Source organism: Musca domestica, unplaced genomic scaffold, assembly GCF_030504385.1.
Source record: "Musca domestica strain aabys unplaced genomic scaffold, Musca_domestica.polishedcontigs.V.1.1 10, whole genome shotgun sequence".
NCBI lineage: Eukaryota > Metazoa > Arthropoda > Insecta > Diptera > Muscidae > Musca > Musca domestica.
This window is the reverse complement of record NW_026712115.1, coordinates 6,642,037-6,656,602: the sequence shown is the minus strand read 5'-3', so window position 1 is coordinate 6,656,602 and position 14,566 is coordinate 6,642,037. Positions and strand designations below refer to the sequence as shown.

At 34.5% G+C, this 14,566-nt stretch overlaps 1 protein-coding gene across 1 annotated transcript; it reads right to left on the bottom strand.

Annotated features, from left to right (window-relative positions):
- Positions 1-3,546: 3,546 nt before the first annotated feature.
- Positions 3,547-14,334, bottom strand: LOC101894551 (endocuticle structural glycoprotein SgAbd-3). Its single transcript, XM_059125865.1, has 2 exons — positions 14,133-14,334; positions 3,547-4,067 (listed from the first exon to the last, which is right to left on the bottom strand). The coding sequence occupies exons 1-2, from the start codon at positions 14,246-14,248 to the stop codon at positions 3,791-3,793; spliced, it is 393 nt and encodes a 130-aa protein (XP_058981848.1). The 5' UTR covers positions 14,249-14,334; the 3' UTR covers positions 3,547-3,790.
- Between the last annotated feature and the right edge of the window lie 232 nt (positions 14,335-14,566).

Sequence of the window (14,566 nt, the reverse complement as noted above, 5' to 3'; positions counted from 1 at the left end):
ATGTACTAAAATTCAGTCCATTTGGACTTATATCGGCCATTTGGTGCACAATTAACCCGAAATCGGATGAAGATATATATGGGAGCTATATCCAAATCTGAACCGATTTCGATAAAATTACAAACAGCTATTTCTGGGCTGTATCTTATATCTGGTACCAAATATCATTCTTGTGGAGTGCATATTACGAATGTGAGAGGCTTAAACACCAAATCGGATAAAACATGTATATGGGAGCTATAGCTGTCTCTGAACCGATTTTCTCCAAATTTGTTGTATTTGCTTTAAGGCTAATCTCGGTCACATATGCCAAAATTCGGGCCATTTGGGCTGATATTGGCCATTTGGTGGTCAATTAACCCGAAATCGGATGAATATATATATGGGAGCTATATCCAAATCTGAACCGATTTCGATAAAATTTAAAACAGCTATTTCTGTGCTCCATCTAATACCTGGTACCAAATATCACGGTTGTGGAGTGCATAGTAGGAATGTGAGGGACTTCAAGATCAAATCGGATGAAAGATATATATGGGAGCTATAGCTATATCTGAACCGATTTTCTCCAAATTTGATATACTTGCTTCTAGGCCGAACTCGGTTGGGTGTGCCAAAATTCAGGTAATTTGGACTGATAGTGGACATTTGGTGCACATTTAACCCGAAATCGGATGAAGATATATATGGGAGCTATAGCTGTTTCTGAACCGATTTTCTCCAAATTTGTTGTATTTGCTTTAAGGCTAATCTCGGTCACATGTGCCAAAATTCGGGCCATTTGGGCTGATATTGGTCATTTGGTGGTCAATTAACCCGAAATCGGATGAAGATATATATGGGAGCTATATCCAAATCTGAACCGATTTCAATAAAATTTAAAACAGCTATTTCTGTGCTCCATCTAATACCTGGTACCAAATATCACGGTTGTGGAGTGCATAGTAGGAATGTGAGGAACTTAAAGATCAAATCGGATGAAAGATATATATGGGAGCTATAGCTATATCTGAACCGATTTTCTCCAAATTTGATATACTTGCTTCTAGGCCGAACTCGGTTGGGTGTGCCAAAATTCAGGTAATTTGGACTGATAGTGGATATTTGGTGCACATTTAACCCGAAATCGGATGAAGATATATATGGGAGCTATATCTAAATTTGATCCGATTCTCACCAATTTCAATAGGGTTCGTCCTTGGGCCAAAAAAATATTGTTTGGAAAATTTCATCTCAATCGGATAATAATTGCGACCTGCATTTTGTTCACAAGAATACATGGACAGACGGACGGACGGACGGACGGACGGACGGACGGACGGACGGACGGACGGACGGACGGACAGACGGACGGACATGCATAAATCGACTCAGAAAGTGATTCTATGAAGGTTCTCAAAAGTAACTATGGGTCTATCTCGTTTCCTTCTCCATGTTACAAACAAATGCACAAAGACATAATACCCTTACCACTATGTGGTGTAGGGTATAAAAATGCCAAATAATGGCTAAAATATTAAAAAAGTGACCAAGACACCAAAAATAGCTTAAATCATACGATGGTCATATAAATATGAAATCGGGTTGTCCCTTATCCGTGAGTTATGATCGATATCATGACCTATCTTGAATGTTTGGGAAGAATTTCTGGAAGGATAGAAATCTTTATCTTACTAAAAGTCCCATTCGCTCTACTATTTTCCACCCTTTATATTTGGTATTTTTCTGATTGTACATTGGACGGATTATTGTGACAGGAAAGAAGTAGTTCCACGCTTTGAAATGATCCCCATTAGGCTTTTTCAGCAATTTTTGTTTGTTCAAATGTGTTCGCATCTTCCAGCTGAACCACGATGTCGGCCCTGGAGTTGAAAGGTAGATGTCAGTTGACATCGTATTTCCTACTTATTTCATTTTTTGGTGAAAATTTGTATATAGTGAAAAATTATTCTTTATTTTGTTCGCAAAAAAATTACTGAATTCAATTAGATAATACAAATTGAAAAAAATTGACAAAAGAAGAATCTTCAACTTGTTCGCTGATTTTTTTACAGCAAATGTTTGGATATTATCCTTTTCGGAGAGTAGAAAATTCCGAATTTGTTTGAATCGTTAAAATCAGTCCAGCGGTTCTTAAGTTATAAGCGTAGTAACTAACACAACTTTCTTTTATATATATATATATATCTTTATCCGATATCAGATAGGTTTTTGCTATAGAAAACATTGCACATTGAGTTTTGGCACCCATATAACGGGTTCTACTGATTAGGGGCATCCGAAAGTCTTGGACCCAATTTCCAAACAAATCAGATGTAATTTGAGTATTCATTGGATAATTAACTCCGGATCAAATAGATTTTGGCTATAGAAAACAGTGCACATTGAGTTTTGGCAACTGGTTCTACTGATTAGGGACATCCGAAGGTCTTGGTCCCGATTTCCAAACAAACCAGATTTAATTTGATACTTCGAGTTCCCATTGGATAAGTAACTCCGGATCGGATATAATTCCCATTGCAATTATGAGGATTATGTACTCTTTTTGGTCATAACACCCACAATAAAGAGTATGGGGAGTATGACAGTTTGCTGAGTTTAGGGCTATCCTTGGATTGACCAGAAATGCTTATTATGGGTAAGTATTTTTAACCTGATTACAACAAAGTATTTTCTTTTTCGTGGGTGAAATACCCGGTTAACTGGTTATTCGACCCAAAAGTTCGGATTCATAATCCGGGCTTTATCCGCAACTGCAACTGATATATACAGACTGTCACAACCCTACAAAACATTTTCAATGTTGGTATTTTTGACTTTTTGGAACCTTCTCTACTCTCAAAAAATTTTCATCTATTTAACGGAACTTTCAAATTTTACGGATTTTAAGGAAATCCGATTTAGCCAGGTCCCATATAACAGTGCCTCCTGCTTTTTGAAATTTTGAAACCTTCTGTACTCTCAAAAAATTTTCATCTATTTAACGGAACTTTCAAATTTTACGGATTTTAAGGAAATCTGATGTAGCCATAAATGAAGCTTTTTACATGGTGGAAGTTATAAAAAGTAAGGTAATGCCAAGTCGACTATTGCCTCATATTCAATTGCATTTTATTTCTTCTTTTAATTATTTTCTCAATTTCTATAGAACAAATAACGGTGAAGAAAAAAGTGAAATAAAATAATAACTTAATACAGCGAATGATATCAAATTATGACGCGAATAACAAATTCATTCAAATGCCAACAGAAACAATGGACACACAAATACAAATTTTTAAACAAAAAATAAGAAACTATTAATGAAGATTTTACGATATGGTCTATTGGCGAGAAGAGACAAGAGCTGCCGGCAGGTGAATAAACTTTTCATTCTTGAGCATAGTTCTTCTTCGGCTCATTCTTGCATAAAGCGTAACATGGGCGATTTCTTTTGTTTTTAAGCGAACAGCCAACTAGCCAACCAACCAACCCACTAACCGGCTAAGCAACCGGCCAACCATCGCAACCACGTTATGACAAATAATTCCGAATAAATTTGAAATATTTTAATAATGTTTTTCATTCTTTGTTTATTATCAGTCGAATAATTCTATAGATGTGCTTAGTTATGTATGTAAATATATGTGTGGGATTTATATGCTATGCATTGGTGTGTATGTATGGTTGTGCGTATGATTTTCACCCTAACAGCAATACTATTTTTATTTATTTCGTATAACGCTTTAGATCACATTTCCTCTTTTTGTTTTTGTTATTGACTAAAAAAATACATATTGGGATCCGGTTTTTAACGATGTTTCTTTTGATCATTTTCTGGATTATAGGGATGTTCTTCCAAATATTTTAAGGTTTTCAATACTGATTCTGGAATTGGTGGTGGTGTGGGTAAGTGAGCGCCAACGGGGCGATAGCCATTCTCATCGGCGGTATAGGAAATGGAATATTCCTCACCATCATCGGAAACGAATGCAAATCTTCCCTGGATTGCTTCACCCTCGTGGCTGTCATCAACGTGTTTCAAAATGCCATCTTGTGTTGCCTTCGAACCATCTCCCAACTCGTAGCTGCAATTAAGTAGAAATGAATAGAAATATATTAGAAAATTATAATGTTGAAATATATATAGAGAGTAGGTATTTAACGAAATTAGTAGACTTGCTAATGATAGTTGTTTGGGTCAATTAAGAAATCGATTTATATATATTTGGATTTTTTGTTTTCATTGTTAAAAACTGGAACCGAATATCCAGTTTGTGGTTATGGTCATTACCAAATTTGTATTTCAATTTTTTTGTTATCTAACATTTTAAAAATGTTATGGTTCCAGTGCTAGAGCAACCCGAGTCTCATATATGAAGGGCTCACAGCTATACCGAACTAAGTCATAAAAACATAATTCCAAGATATTTAGAGGTAAAGTAAATGTACTGCAATTAATTTCTGGAAGCAATATTTTAGTCTACCAAAAGAAAATGTAAAAGTCTATATTCAAAATTAACTAATGATATAAAGTTAAAAGAAAAATAATTTAAATATATTACTAAAAAAATATTCAAAAACAAAAAACCTGCTTTGGTTCGTTATTACTCTGAATAAAATTTGAAGGTTTTACAGCTAAAGCGAACCAAGTCAAATTGTTCATTTTATTACTAAATATAGTTGATGTTCCGCTTGTAATAAGCAACTGATGTTGATAGCTTTGGAAAAGGCAATGCTATTTGAATGTCGAAAGTACAGAAATAGTGCTCATCAGATGGCACTTCTGTATTCAGTGAGTCTCGAGCTAGCTGTGCTGCTTTTAAGTGAAGTTCCTTTTGCCAAATTAAATTTGTATTTTCGTCTTCATCGAATTTTATTTTCATGTTAAGTTCATCACATATTCGAAAGTTATCCTTATTCGGTCAGTGCTTCAGTGGTCCATTCCAACAAGTACCTCCCCCACAAAGGGTAAAAATTTTGAATAATTATAACTCTTATAAAATGTGATGAAAATTTCCGATTGTGTTCAAATTACACAGATCAGAATATTTTTATTAACCCACGCTCTGCTGTGAATATGGAATATATCGCTCCACTACCTCTGGTATCATCCCCACAAAGGGTCAACATTTTGAATATCCATGAAGCTCATAAGACGCGATATTATTCGATTTCATTCAGATTGGGTACATTTAAAAATTTCCTTCAACACAAGATCTGTTATAAAGATGGTAGAGATCGGACCATTTCTTCTGGTACCTTCCCACACAGGGTTCAAGATTTTGAAAAACAAAACTGAAAGAAAACGAAATAATCATCCAACTCCCTTTAGATTTCACACATACAAACATTTTCGCTAACACAATATTTGTTGTGAAGATGGAATATATCTGCGAACCCCTTCCGGTACATCACCCACAAGGGGTCACAATTTTCAATGCCTTTATCTGTCATAACTTGCGAAACAAGTCGATGATTCTTTACAACTTGCTATATCTAAATATTTCTCTCAACCAGAAACATGAGATGAATATGGAATAATGTACGATTTTCTTGTAATTGTGCCCATACTAATATTTAATGTGTATTAGGAAAAATAATATCAAATAAAAAAGCAGTAAGTTCGGTCGGGCCGAGCTTTGAATACCCTCTACCATTTGGAAAGGATTTGGATATTAAAAAATACTTTTGAAAATCATAAAAATACCGAATATAGAGAGTTATCGTAATATGGGGGTATATACGAAAATGTGGACCTGCACAGCCAAGTTTTGTCATAGTCCATTACAATATTCAAATAGGAAACTTGAAAAAATCCGGTAAATAATATCGCAAAAACATCATAATACCGAATACGAAATATGAAAAAAATTGGTGAATAATGTCATTAAAATCATCAAAATACCGATCATTTCCAATACCAAAAGCCTTGTAGACCAAACACACATCTGAGTAAATTTTATCAACCTACTACAAACGCCTCGGAAGCTAGAGTGATTTCCACAGATGGACAGACAGACGGATGGACATCACTAAATCGACATTGAATCATTGCTGATATCTATATATACGCTGATTCAAAGTGAAACACACTGACTTGGTTCATTTTTGCTTTGAATAAAAACGAAAATGACAGTCGTGGACTTAGGTTTTTTAACGTTATCTTTGGAACGAAACACTTTTTAACATTGTGCTTTACAGAGTAAACAGAGTTGCCATATGCGGGGACATTGGCACTAGTTTCGGCATTTTTTATTTTTCATGACTTGGTTCGGTATAGCAGTGAGCCCTCCATATATGGGTATTTGAGACAAAAATAGATGTATCGTAAATGTTTGACAATTCCCAGTTGAAATCTTGAATTCAAATATTATTCCGATTCACATTGTTCAGAGACGAAGTCAATACTAGTTTTAGTCACTGGGAAGTTTCCGATATAGGTAACTTTATAATAGGCGATACGAAAATGTGTATTTAGTATGATACCCTGGAAACAAGTATATGGTCAGTAGTTCAGGAAATTGAATTAAATTTCAGTGTTATTTATTTCCGTGGAGTCAAATTCGTATATGAGCCATACTGATCACATATAAAACACCATAAGTCCACATTTTGATGATATAAATGTAGGGGTATATGTAATATCTACTATTGGACAATTTCAGTACCAAATTAAACAAGTTAAAAAGCTCTTCAACGTTTGGAACGAATTTGGAAATATTAAAAAAATGAAATACGTAAAAATTCTGTTGAAATCTTAAAAATACAGAATATAGCCGTTATATTGGGGTCTCAACGACGTGAACCTATATAGGCTTTGTTCGTCATAAGCCATTACAATATTCAAATGCGAAACTTAAAAAAAAAATCGGTGAATAATGTAGCTAAAATCATCAAAATACCGAATATCGGGAGATACCGTTATATGAGGGCTATACGAAGACGTGGACCAGCACAGACAATTTTCTGTTTTAGGCTGTAGTATCTATTACGAACTTCAAATACCAAATTTGAAACAATTCCGGTGAATAATGTCGCTAAAATCATCAAAATACGGTATGTAAGGAGGTGCCATTATATCGGAGCTATACGAAGACCTGGACCTGCATAGACAATTTTCTGTCACAGGCTGTAGAATCCATTACGAACTTGAAATACAAAATTTGAAACAATTCCGGTGAATAATGTCGCTAAAATCATCAAAAAAAACCGAATGAATGGAGCTACCGTTATATGGGGGCTATAATATATAGTGGACCTATATAGAGAATACTCTCTCAGGGGTAAAATACACAGAAGAAGCTCCTTTTGTGGATTTTCTACCAACTTCATTGAAAAATTTGATTACAACAGACGGACGGACGGACGGACAGGGCTAAATCGTCTTAGAATTTTACGCTGATCAAGAATATATATATTTTGTCTACAGTTATTATTTCCATGAGTTACAAACGGAATGATGAACTTACTGAGAAAGTACCGAGCACTTGCTATCATATGTATAAAGAGTAGAGTGAAAGGTGGCTGACTGATCGATTTTGCATGTGGGTTAATGTTGGTTTGTGGGGGCTGCATTTTTGCAAATTTCAAACATAATTTTACTAAAAGTTACAAATTATGGTATGGTCAAGGTCAGTTTTGTTTATGATAAACAAAAAAGTGTAAATATAAAGATGTACATTTTGGAAATCTGTATTAGCAATGTACGTAACGTTACTAAAATTGTACCATTTATATTGGGTAAACGGATAGAGCCAGAATTGTGAAATTTACCATGAGCATAGATGTACCCATGGTTGTTCCCAGAAAATTAAACTTTATGTGAACGAAATGTACTAAAAACTACTTATGTACTACCGTGATCTTTTTTGATGGAATCTTGAAATTTTATATGGGAATTAAGTTTGGGAAGTTGCTCGACATATGTGGACATGGTTTTAGAAATGCATACTTAAGTTTACCAATCGTACCAAATGGTACTAAACTTCACATAGAGTCTAGAAAATGAGCTGTAATTATGAATACTGGTATAAGGATGTCAGTTAGTATAATACATTTGGATGATGATGTGGAAATGCGTGGTACTAAATTTGGTATGTTATATAGGATTATATAGGAAAGAACTAGAGTTCCGAAGAAGAAAGAGGTAACATTGTAGGTGTGTAGCATTTAGAAGAACAGGTAGATTTGGAAATTTGTAACATATAGATTACTAAAAGTACTATATGTTACCAAATTAGGTATATAGTGTAGGAAAAGAGCTGAAATGGTGAATACTGTTACTAGGATCAGTACGAGTGTATGGCGTTTGGATAAGCAGATGCATTTGGAAATGCATACTATGAAAGTATAAGTTTGGTATAGAGTATAGGAAGAGAAGAGGAATTATAAATTTCGGTATATGGGCCCAGTTCAAAGAGAGGCAGAGAGAGCGAGATAACTGGAATTATGGGTTTTTTATTCGGCTCACTGTAAGAACGTAGGGTGTTGACAATGCGGCGGTGTACTGAAAGTACTAAATTTGGCATAGAGAGTGTGTGAAGAGAAGTGGAATTATGAATTGTTGGTATACGTGTTCAATTAGAAGAATTTAGACAATGGGGTGTTTTAAAAAAGCGTACTTTTTGGTGTACGAAAATTACTAAATGGAGCTAACTTTGATATAATTGGTAGAAAGATAACTCGAATTGTGAATTTCGATATAACGATAAATGTGTGTGCATAGAATTTAGACAATGACGTAGCTAATGGAGTGATAGGGCTAAGATTATGAAATTCGGTATGATGATCACTGTGAGTGTATATGTCTAGGTATGAAAGTGGAATGGGATGTAGCTTGAATTGTAAAATATGAAATGTTGCACATAGTGCTTCTACATTAAATATCATAGATACTGGAAGTGTAAGAAGAACCATAATTGTTCAATTTTCTATGCTAAGCAATGTTGGATTGTTAATTGATAGGGCAAATTCTAAATGCGGCCCTGAAGCTCTCACATCAAATATCGGTATAAGGGATTCTCTCTTTTGAACTTTTATCACCCTTTGTTTTGTAAAATTTGAGATAGTTTTCCCACTTTAAATGAGTTTTTATGCCCCCCACCATAGTATGGAGGGTATATTAAATATTCCCCTTATGACTGTATCCTAGATATTTGGTATTTTGATGATTTGTGTTACACTTTTCACTGGAAAATTTTCAAATTTGAAATTTTAAATTCTTAATGGTTACTACAGCCCATGGTACAAGGTAGGGCTATGATACCTTATGATTTTAATTTTTTCATTTTCTTGGCTTAATATGTCAACTATATTTGTTTATATATATGTTTTCTTTTCAATAACAAAAAAAATTGTTCAGAAAATATTCAAATTCGGGTGTTTTCAAAATGTTTATTTCGACGTATGCATCGACAATATCTACAGTTTTTGTAGCGAAATAAACCTTTAGAGATATATAGAACATGATTTTGAAAAGTAATGTTGACCTTTCATTCAGTTTTCGAGGTTTTCAATTATTTGTTCAAAATAAAAGCAACAAGTTGTTTGATTTTTTATTGTTTTGATACTAATTCTGACATTACAAGCCAAACAGGTAGACCTCTATACTTGCAATTTTTTCAAAGTTAGCCTACCTTCTCTTCATTGTACCATGCTACAGCCTGTGACTGAAAATTGCGTATGTAGGTCCATGTCTTGGTATAGCCCCCATATAACGATATATCTCTATATTTTATTATCAAAATGCGTACTCTGTTAAGAAAGTTTATCGCGCGCTTTTCTCATTTTGCGACGAAGCTCATTTTTGGCCCAACGTAAATAAGCAGAATTGCATATTTTTGAGTTGAGATAAGCCAGAAGCATTCCTAAGAAACGTCACAGATTGGCGCGGCTTATGGGCTGGCGGCATCATTGGACCGTACTTCTTCAAAGATGCTGCGAATTGTTATATAACTATTCCTTTTTGGTCTAAAAAGAAAGAGCTTGAATTGCATAACATGTGATTCCAAGAAGACTATGCCACATGTCATACAGCATGCGTAAAATGGATTTATTGAGAGGCACTTGATGGAATCGGCAGATATTATCCATTGTCACACTTGACTAACACTGATATTTTTCGCTCACAATTAGGTGATTCTTTCTTTTTCTATAAGGTAAATTATTGTCTGTGAAATTGTTGACCTTTTGTGGGAGAGGTACCAAATGGAGTGCAGCGATGCCCATCTGCGAACTCGATCAAAGCTTGATAATAATTTACGATGTACCAAGTTTGGACCAGATCGGATATGTCCTTCGAGAGATATAGTGCGAATCAGCCCTCCAGAGGCGGACACCCCTAGATTGAGTCCAAATGTTCTGAAACGGATTTGGTCTAAAAAGACCTAGGGTCTAAAACCGCTTTTTCGATGAAGCAGGTTTTGACCATATCAAATGATATGTCCCTTCTGAGCTGAGGGCATAATAATACATGTATCTGAATTTTGTGTGTTTTTTATTTCCTTTCAGAAATTATCGTACCTTTACCTCTGCCTTTCGAAATCCCAAATTGCTAATGATGGTTAAAGATAGACTTTCAAAATTTAATATTCCTAAATATCGTATAAATGTTGTTAAACCAAAAAAAAAAAAAAAAAAAAACAAGTAAGCAAAGGCTATAGTCGTGCAAAGCCGACCATGTGATACCCTGCAACACCCCAATATATATTGGAAAACCTCCTCAGGCCCAAACGCATTTTAGTCGATTATTCACACAAAAGTTCACACAAAAGTTGTAGTCCAATTTTTCCCGCTAACTATAATTCACAGATCATCCAAAATGCTACACTTCTACGCTGTCCTAATCCCTAACTTAATGCAAAATTCCGTGTCGATTGGTTTTTAAGTGTCGCCTGTAGAGCCTCTTTAAGATCAGGGAAGTTTTAATTTTTGGTCCATTTGATCCCCTAAAAATATATCTTGAAACTCAATAGACTTTAATTCTGACCCTAGTTCTATCCACATGCTAAATTTCTTGAGAATCGGATGATAATTTCGACTTGAATATAACAATCCAAAAACATAGTATTATAAGGAGAAATAATATTAACAAATGGAAAATTCAATATTGTAAGTCAAGTATGAAAAATCGCATGCGATAAAAAATTAGACAAAAATGTAAACAAAATATTCCCTTTTTTATTGACATATTTTCATGCGATTTTCTTATGTTTTATCCTTTTCTGGCAAGAAGAATCCGTTCGTAAGTTATAAGCGGTCTAACTAAAATCTAAAAAAACTAAAAATTATATATGAGATTGTAGATATTTTGCTATATATGCGATATTTTGAATATCAGCATCAATATAACAGAAGTGACATTTTAGTTTAGGTAGAATTAAAAATATTCGCGGTTTAGTGAAAACTGTTTTATTTTTTACATAAAAGTTATGGCCTATTTTACCCGCTAAATATTTTCCGATGGCCAAACAAAAAGATTGGCTTCTCACCGGCCCTAAACTTTAGCCCCGTCGATTGGTCTATAATTCCTCCTTGGGAGAAATAAAATGGGAACTGAGCAACATAATATTGGCGTTATGGTTATTATTTTATTTATTTATTAACAACTTTTATTTAGATAGTATTCGACCTTGAAACACTTGAGGTGCGATACATTTTGTTCTGCCACTTTTTGCACATTTCTCAAAAAAAAAAAAAACCAGTAAGGAAAGCTCAAAAGTCGGGCGGGGCCGACTTTATGATACCCTACACCACTATGCATATTAAGTAGAGCTCTCGTAAAAGGGTTTATACAGGGCATTTCAGAGCTCTATGAGATATTTGGTACAAAATCAAAATCTATCTAATTCTATCGTGCATTTTACGAACTATAACTATCTGTGAACCTGGTTTCTCCAAATTTGACGTATTAGCTTCTAGACTGAATTCGGTCTTATGTACGAAAATTCAGGTGATTTGGTGATCTGAACCGATTTCGATAAAATTTAAAACAGCTATTCATGTGCTTCATCTAATACCTGGTACCAAATATCACGGTTGTGGAGTGAATATTACGAATGTAAAGGTCTAAAACACTAAATCAGATGAAACATATATATGGTTGCTATATCTAAATCTGAACCGATTTTCACTAAATTTGATATACTTGCTTCTAGGCTGAATTTGGTCCGATGTACTAAAATTCAGTCCATTTGGACTTATATCGGCCATTTGGTGCACAATTAACCCGAAATCGGATGAAGATATATATGGGAGCTATATCCAAATCTGAACCGATTTCGATAAAATTACAAACAGCTATTTCTGGGCTGTATCTTATATCTGGTACCAAATATCATTCTTGTGGAGTGCATATTACGAATGTGAGAGGCTTAAACACCAAATCGGATAAAACATGTATATGGGAGCTATAGCTGTCTCTGAACCGATTTTCTCCAAATTTGTTGTATTTGCTTTAAGGCTAATCTCGGTCACATATGCCAAAATTCGGGCCATTTGGGCTGATATTGGCCATTTGGTGGTCAATTAACCCGAAATCGGATGAATATATATATGGGAGCTATATCCAAATCTGAACCGATTTCGATAAAATTTAAAACAGCTATTTCTGTGCTCCATCTAATACCTGGTACCAAATATCACGGTTGTGGAGTGCATAGTAGGAATGTGAGGGACTTCAAGATCAAATCGGATGAAAGATATATATGGGAGCTATAGCTATATCTGAACCGATTTTCTCCAAATTTGATATACTTGCTTCTAGGCCGAACTCGGTTGGGTGTGCCAAAATTCAGGTAATTTGGACTGATAGTGGACATTTGGTGCACATTTAACCCGAAATCGGATGAAGATATATATGGGAGCTATAGCTGTTTCTGAACCGATTTTCTCCAAATTTGTTGTATTTGCTTTAAGGCTAATCTCGGTCACATGTGCCAAAATTCGGGCCATTTGGGCTGATATTGGTCATTTGGTGGTCAATTAACCCGAAATCGGATGAAGATATATATGGGAGCTATATCCAAATCTGAACCGATTTCAATAAAATTTAAAACAGCTATTTCTGTGCTCCATCTAATACCTGGTACCAAATATCACGGTTGTGGAGTGCATAGTAGGAATGTGAGGAACTTAAAGATCAAATCGGATGAAAGATATATGGGAGCTATAGCTATATCTGAACCGATTTTCTCCAAATTTGATATACTTGCTTCTAGGCCGAACTCGGTTGGGTGTGCCAAAATTCAGGTAATTTGGACTGATAGTGGATATTTGGTGCACATTTAACCCGAAATCGGATGAAGATATATATGGGAGCTATATCTAAATTTGATCCGATTCTCACCAATTTCAATAGGGTTCGTCCTTGGGCCAAAAAAATATTGTTTGGAAAATTTCATCTCAATCGGATAATAATTGCGACCTGCATTTTGTTCACAAGAATACATGGACAGACGGACGGACGGACGGACGGACGGACGGACGGACGGACGGACAGACGGACGGACATGCATAAATCGACTCAGAAAGTGATTCTATGAAGGTTCTCAAAAGTAACTATGGGTCTATCTCGTTTCCTTCTCCATGTTACAAACAAATGCACAAAGACATAATACCCTTACCACTATGTGGTGTAGGGTATAAAAAAAATGATAATAATAATAATAATTGCAATTTTCAGGGAAATAATTTATTATTTTAATACTGTTATTTGTTATAGTGGGATCATAAAAGTCTCAGCATTTTGTTTCCATTTTGTTTTGGTTTTTTTAATCACCAAAATAAATAACACTTCCTGGTTATATTGTTATTTTAATAAGAAGAGCTAATTTATTTCATTTATTTGCCATAATTTTTATTTATATCACCGTTGGTTCCTATTTCGCATTTTCGGTTAATTGAATTCACTGCTCTTTTTGGAATCAGCATCATCACATCATTGTTTTTAATTTCTGTTTATGGTAGAGAATGTGCTTATTTTACTTTTCATATTTTTCACACTTTAATGTTTGGTGGGAGTAATTTATCGATTTTTTTGCTGTTGTGTTTATGTTTTATGGTTCACGGTTTTAATTTAATTTATATTCAGTTTTTATCTTCCATTTATGGTCATATTTTTGGTTTATTTGAAAACACTTTTGAATGCTTACTGGTAATGATATTTGCCATCATGTTCCACAATGGCCTCATTCGAAATCACTTCGACATCCTTGGCAGTTGCGATACCGATCAACACCAAACCGACCACAGCTAAGAGGAGTTTCATTTTTGCAATAATAAAGAGGATACGAATAAAAAACCCGAGATAACAAAATAATATTTAAATTAATCGAATCAAGTCAAATGCACGAATGATACGATTTTGGCCAGCCAAACAAGCTTTTATACTAAAATGTTATTAACTAAAAACTACAAGAAAATACAAAAACAATGACCAATTAAAAATTCCTGAACCGTAAACAGAAAATTTCAATTTTTATAGAATAAAAAAAGATATCGTCACTTTTCTGAACTTGTTTTCTGTAGGGGTGAAGCGTTTTTACGTAGTCGTTTTTTTCAAGTATTGGTATTCTTCTTCATATTG

Coding starts and splice junctions, on each gene's coding strand:
- LOC101894551 (XM_059125865.1), bottom strand. CDS start 14,248: ATGAAACTCCTCTTAGCTGTGGTCGGTTTGGTGTTGATCGGTATCGCA. Junction 4,068..14,132: donor GATGGCAAATATCATTACCA/GTAAGCATTCAA, acceptor ACTTAATTGCAG/CTACGAGTTGGGAGATGGTT.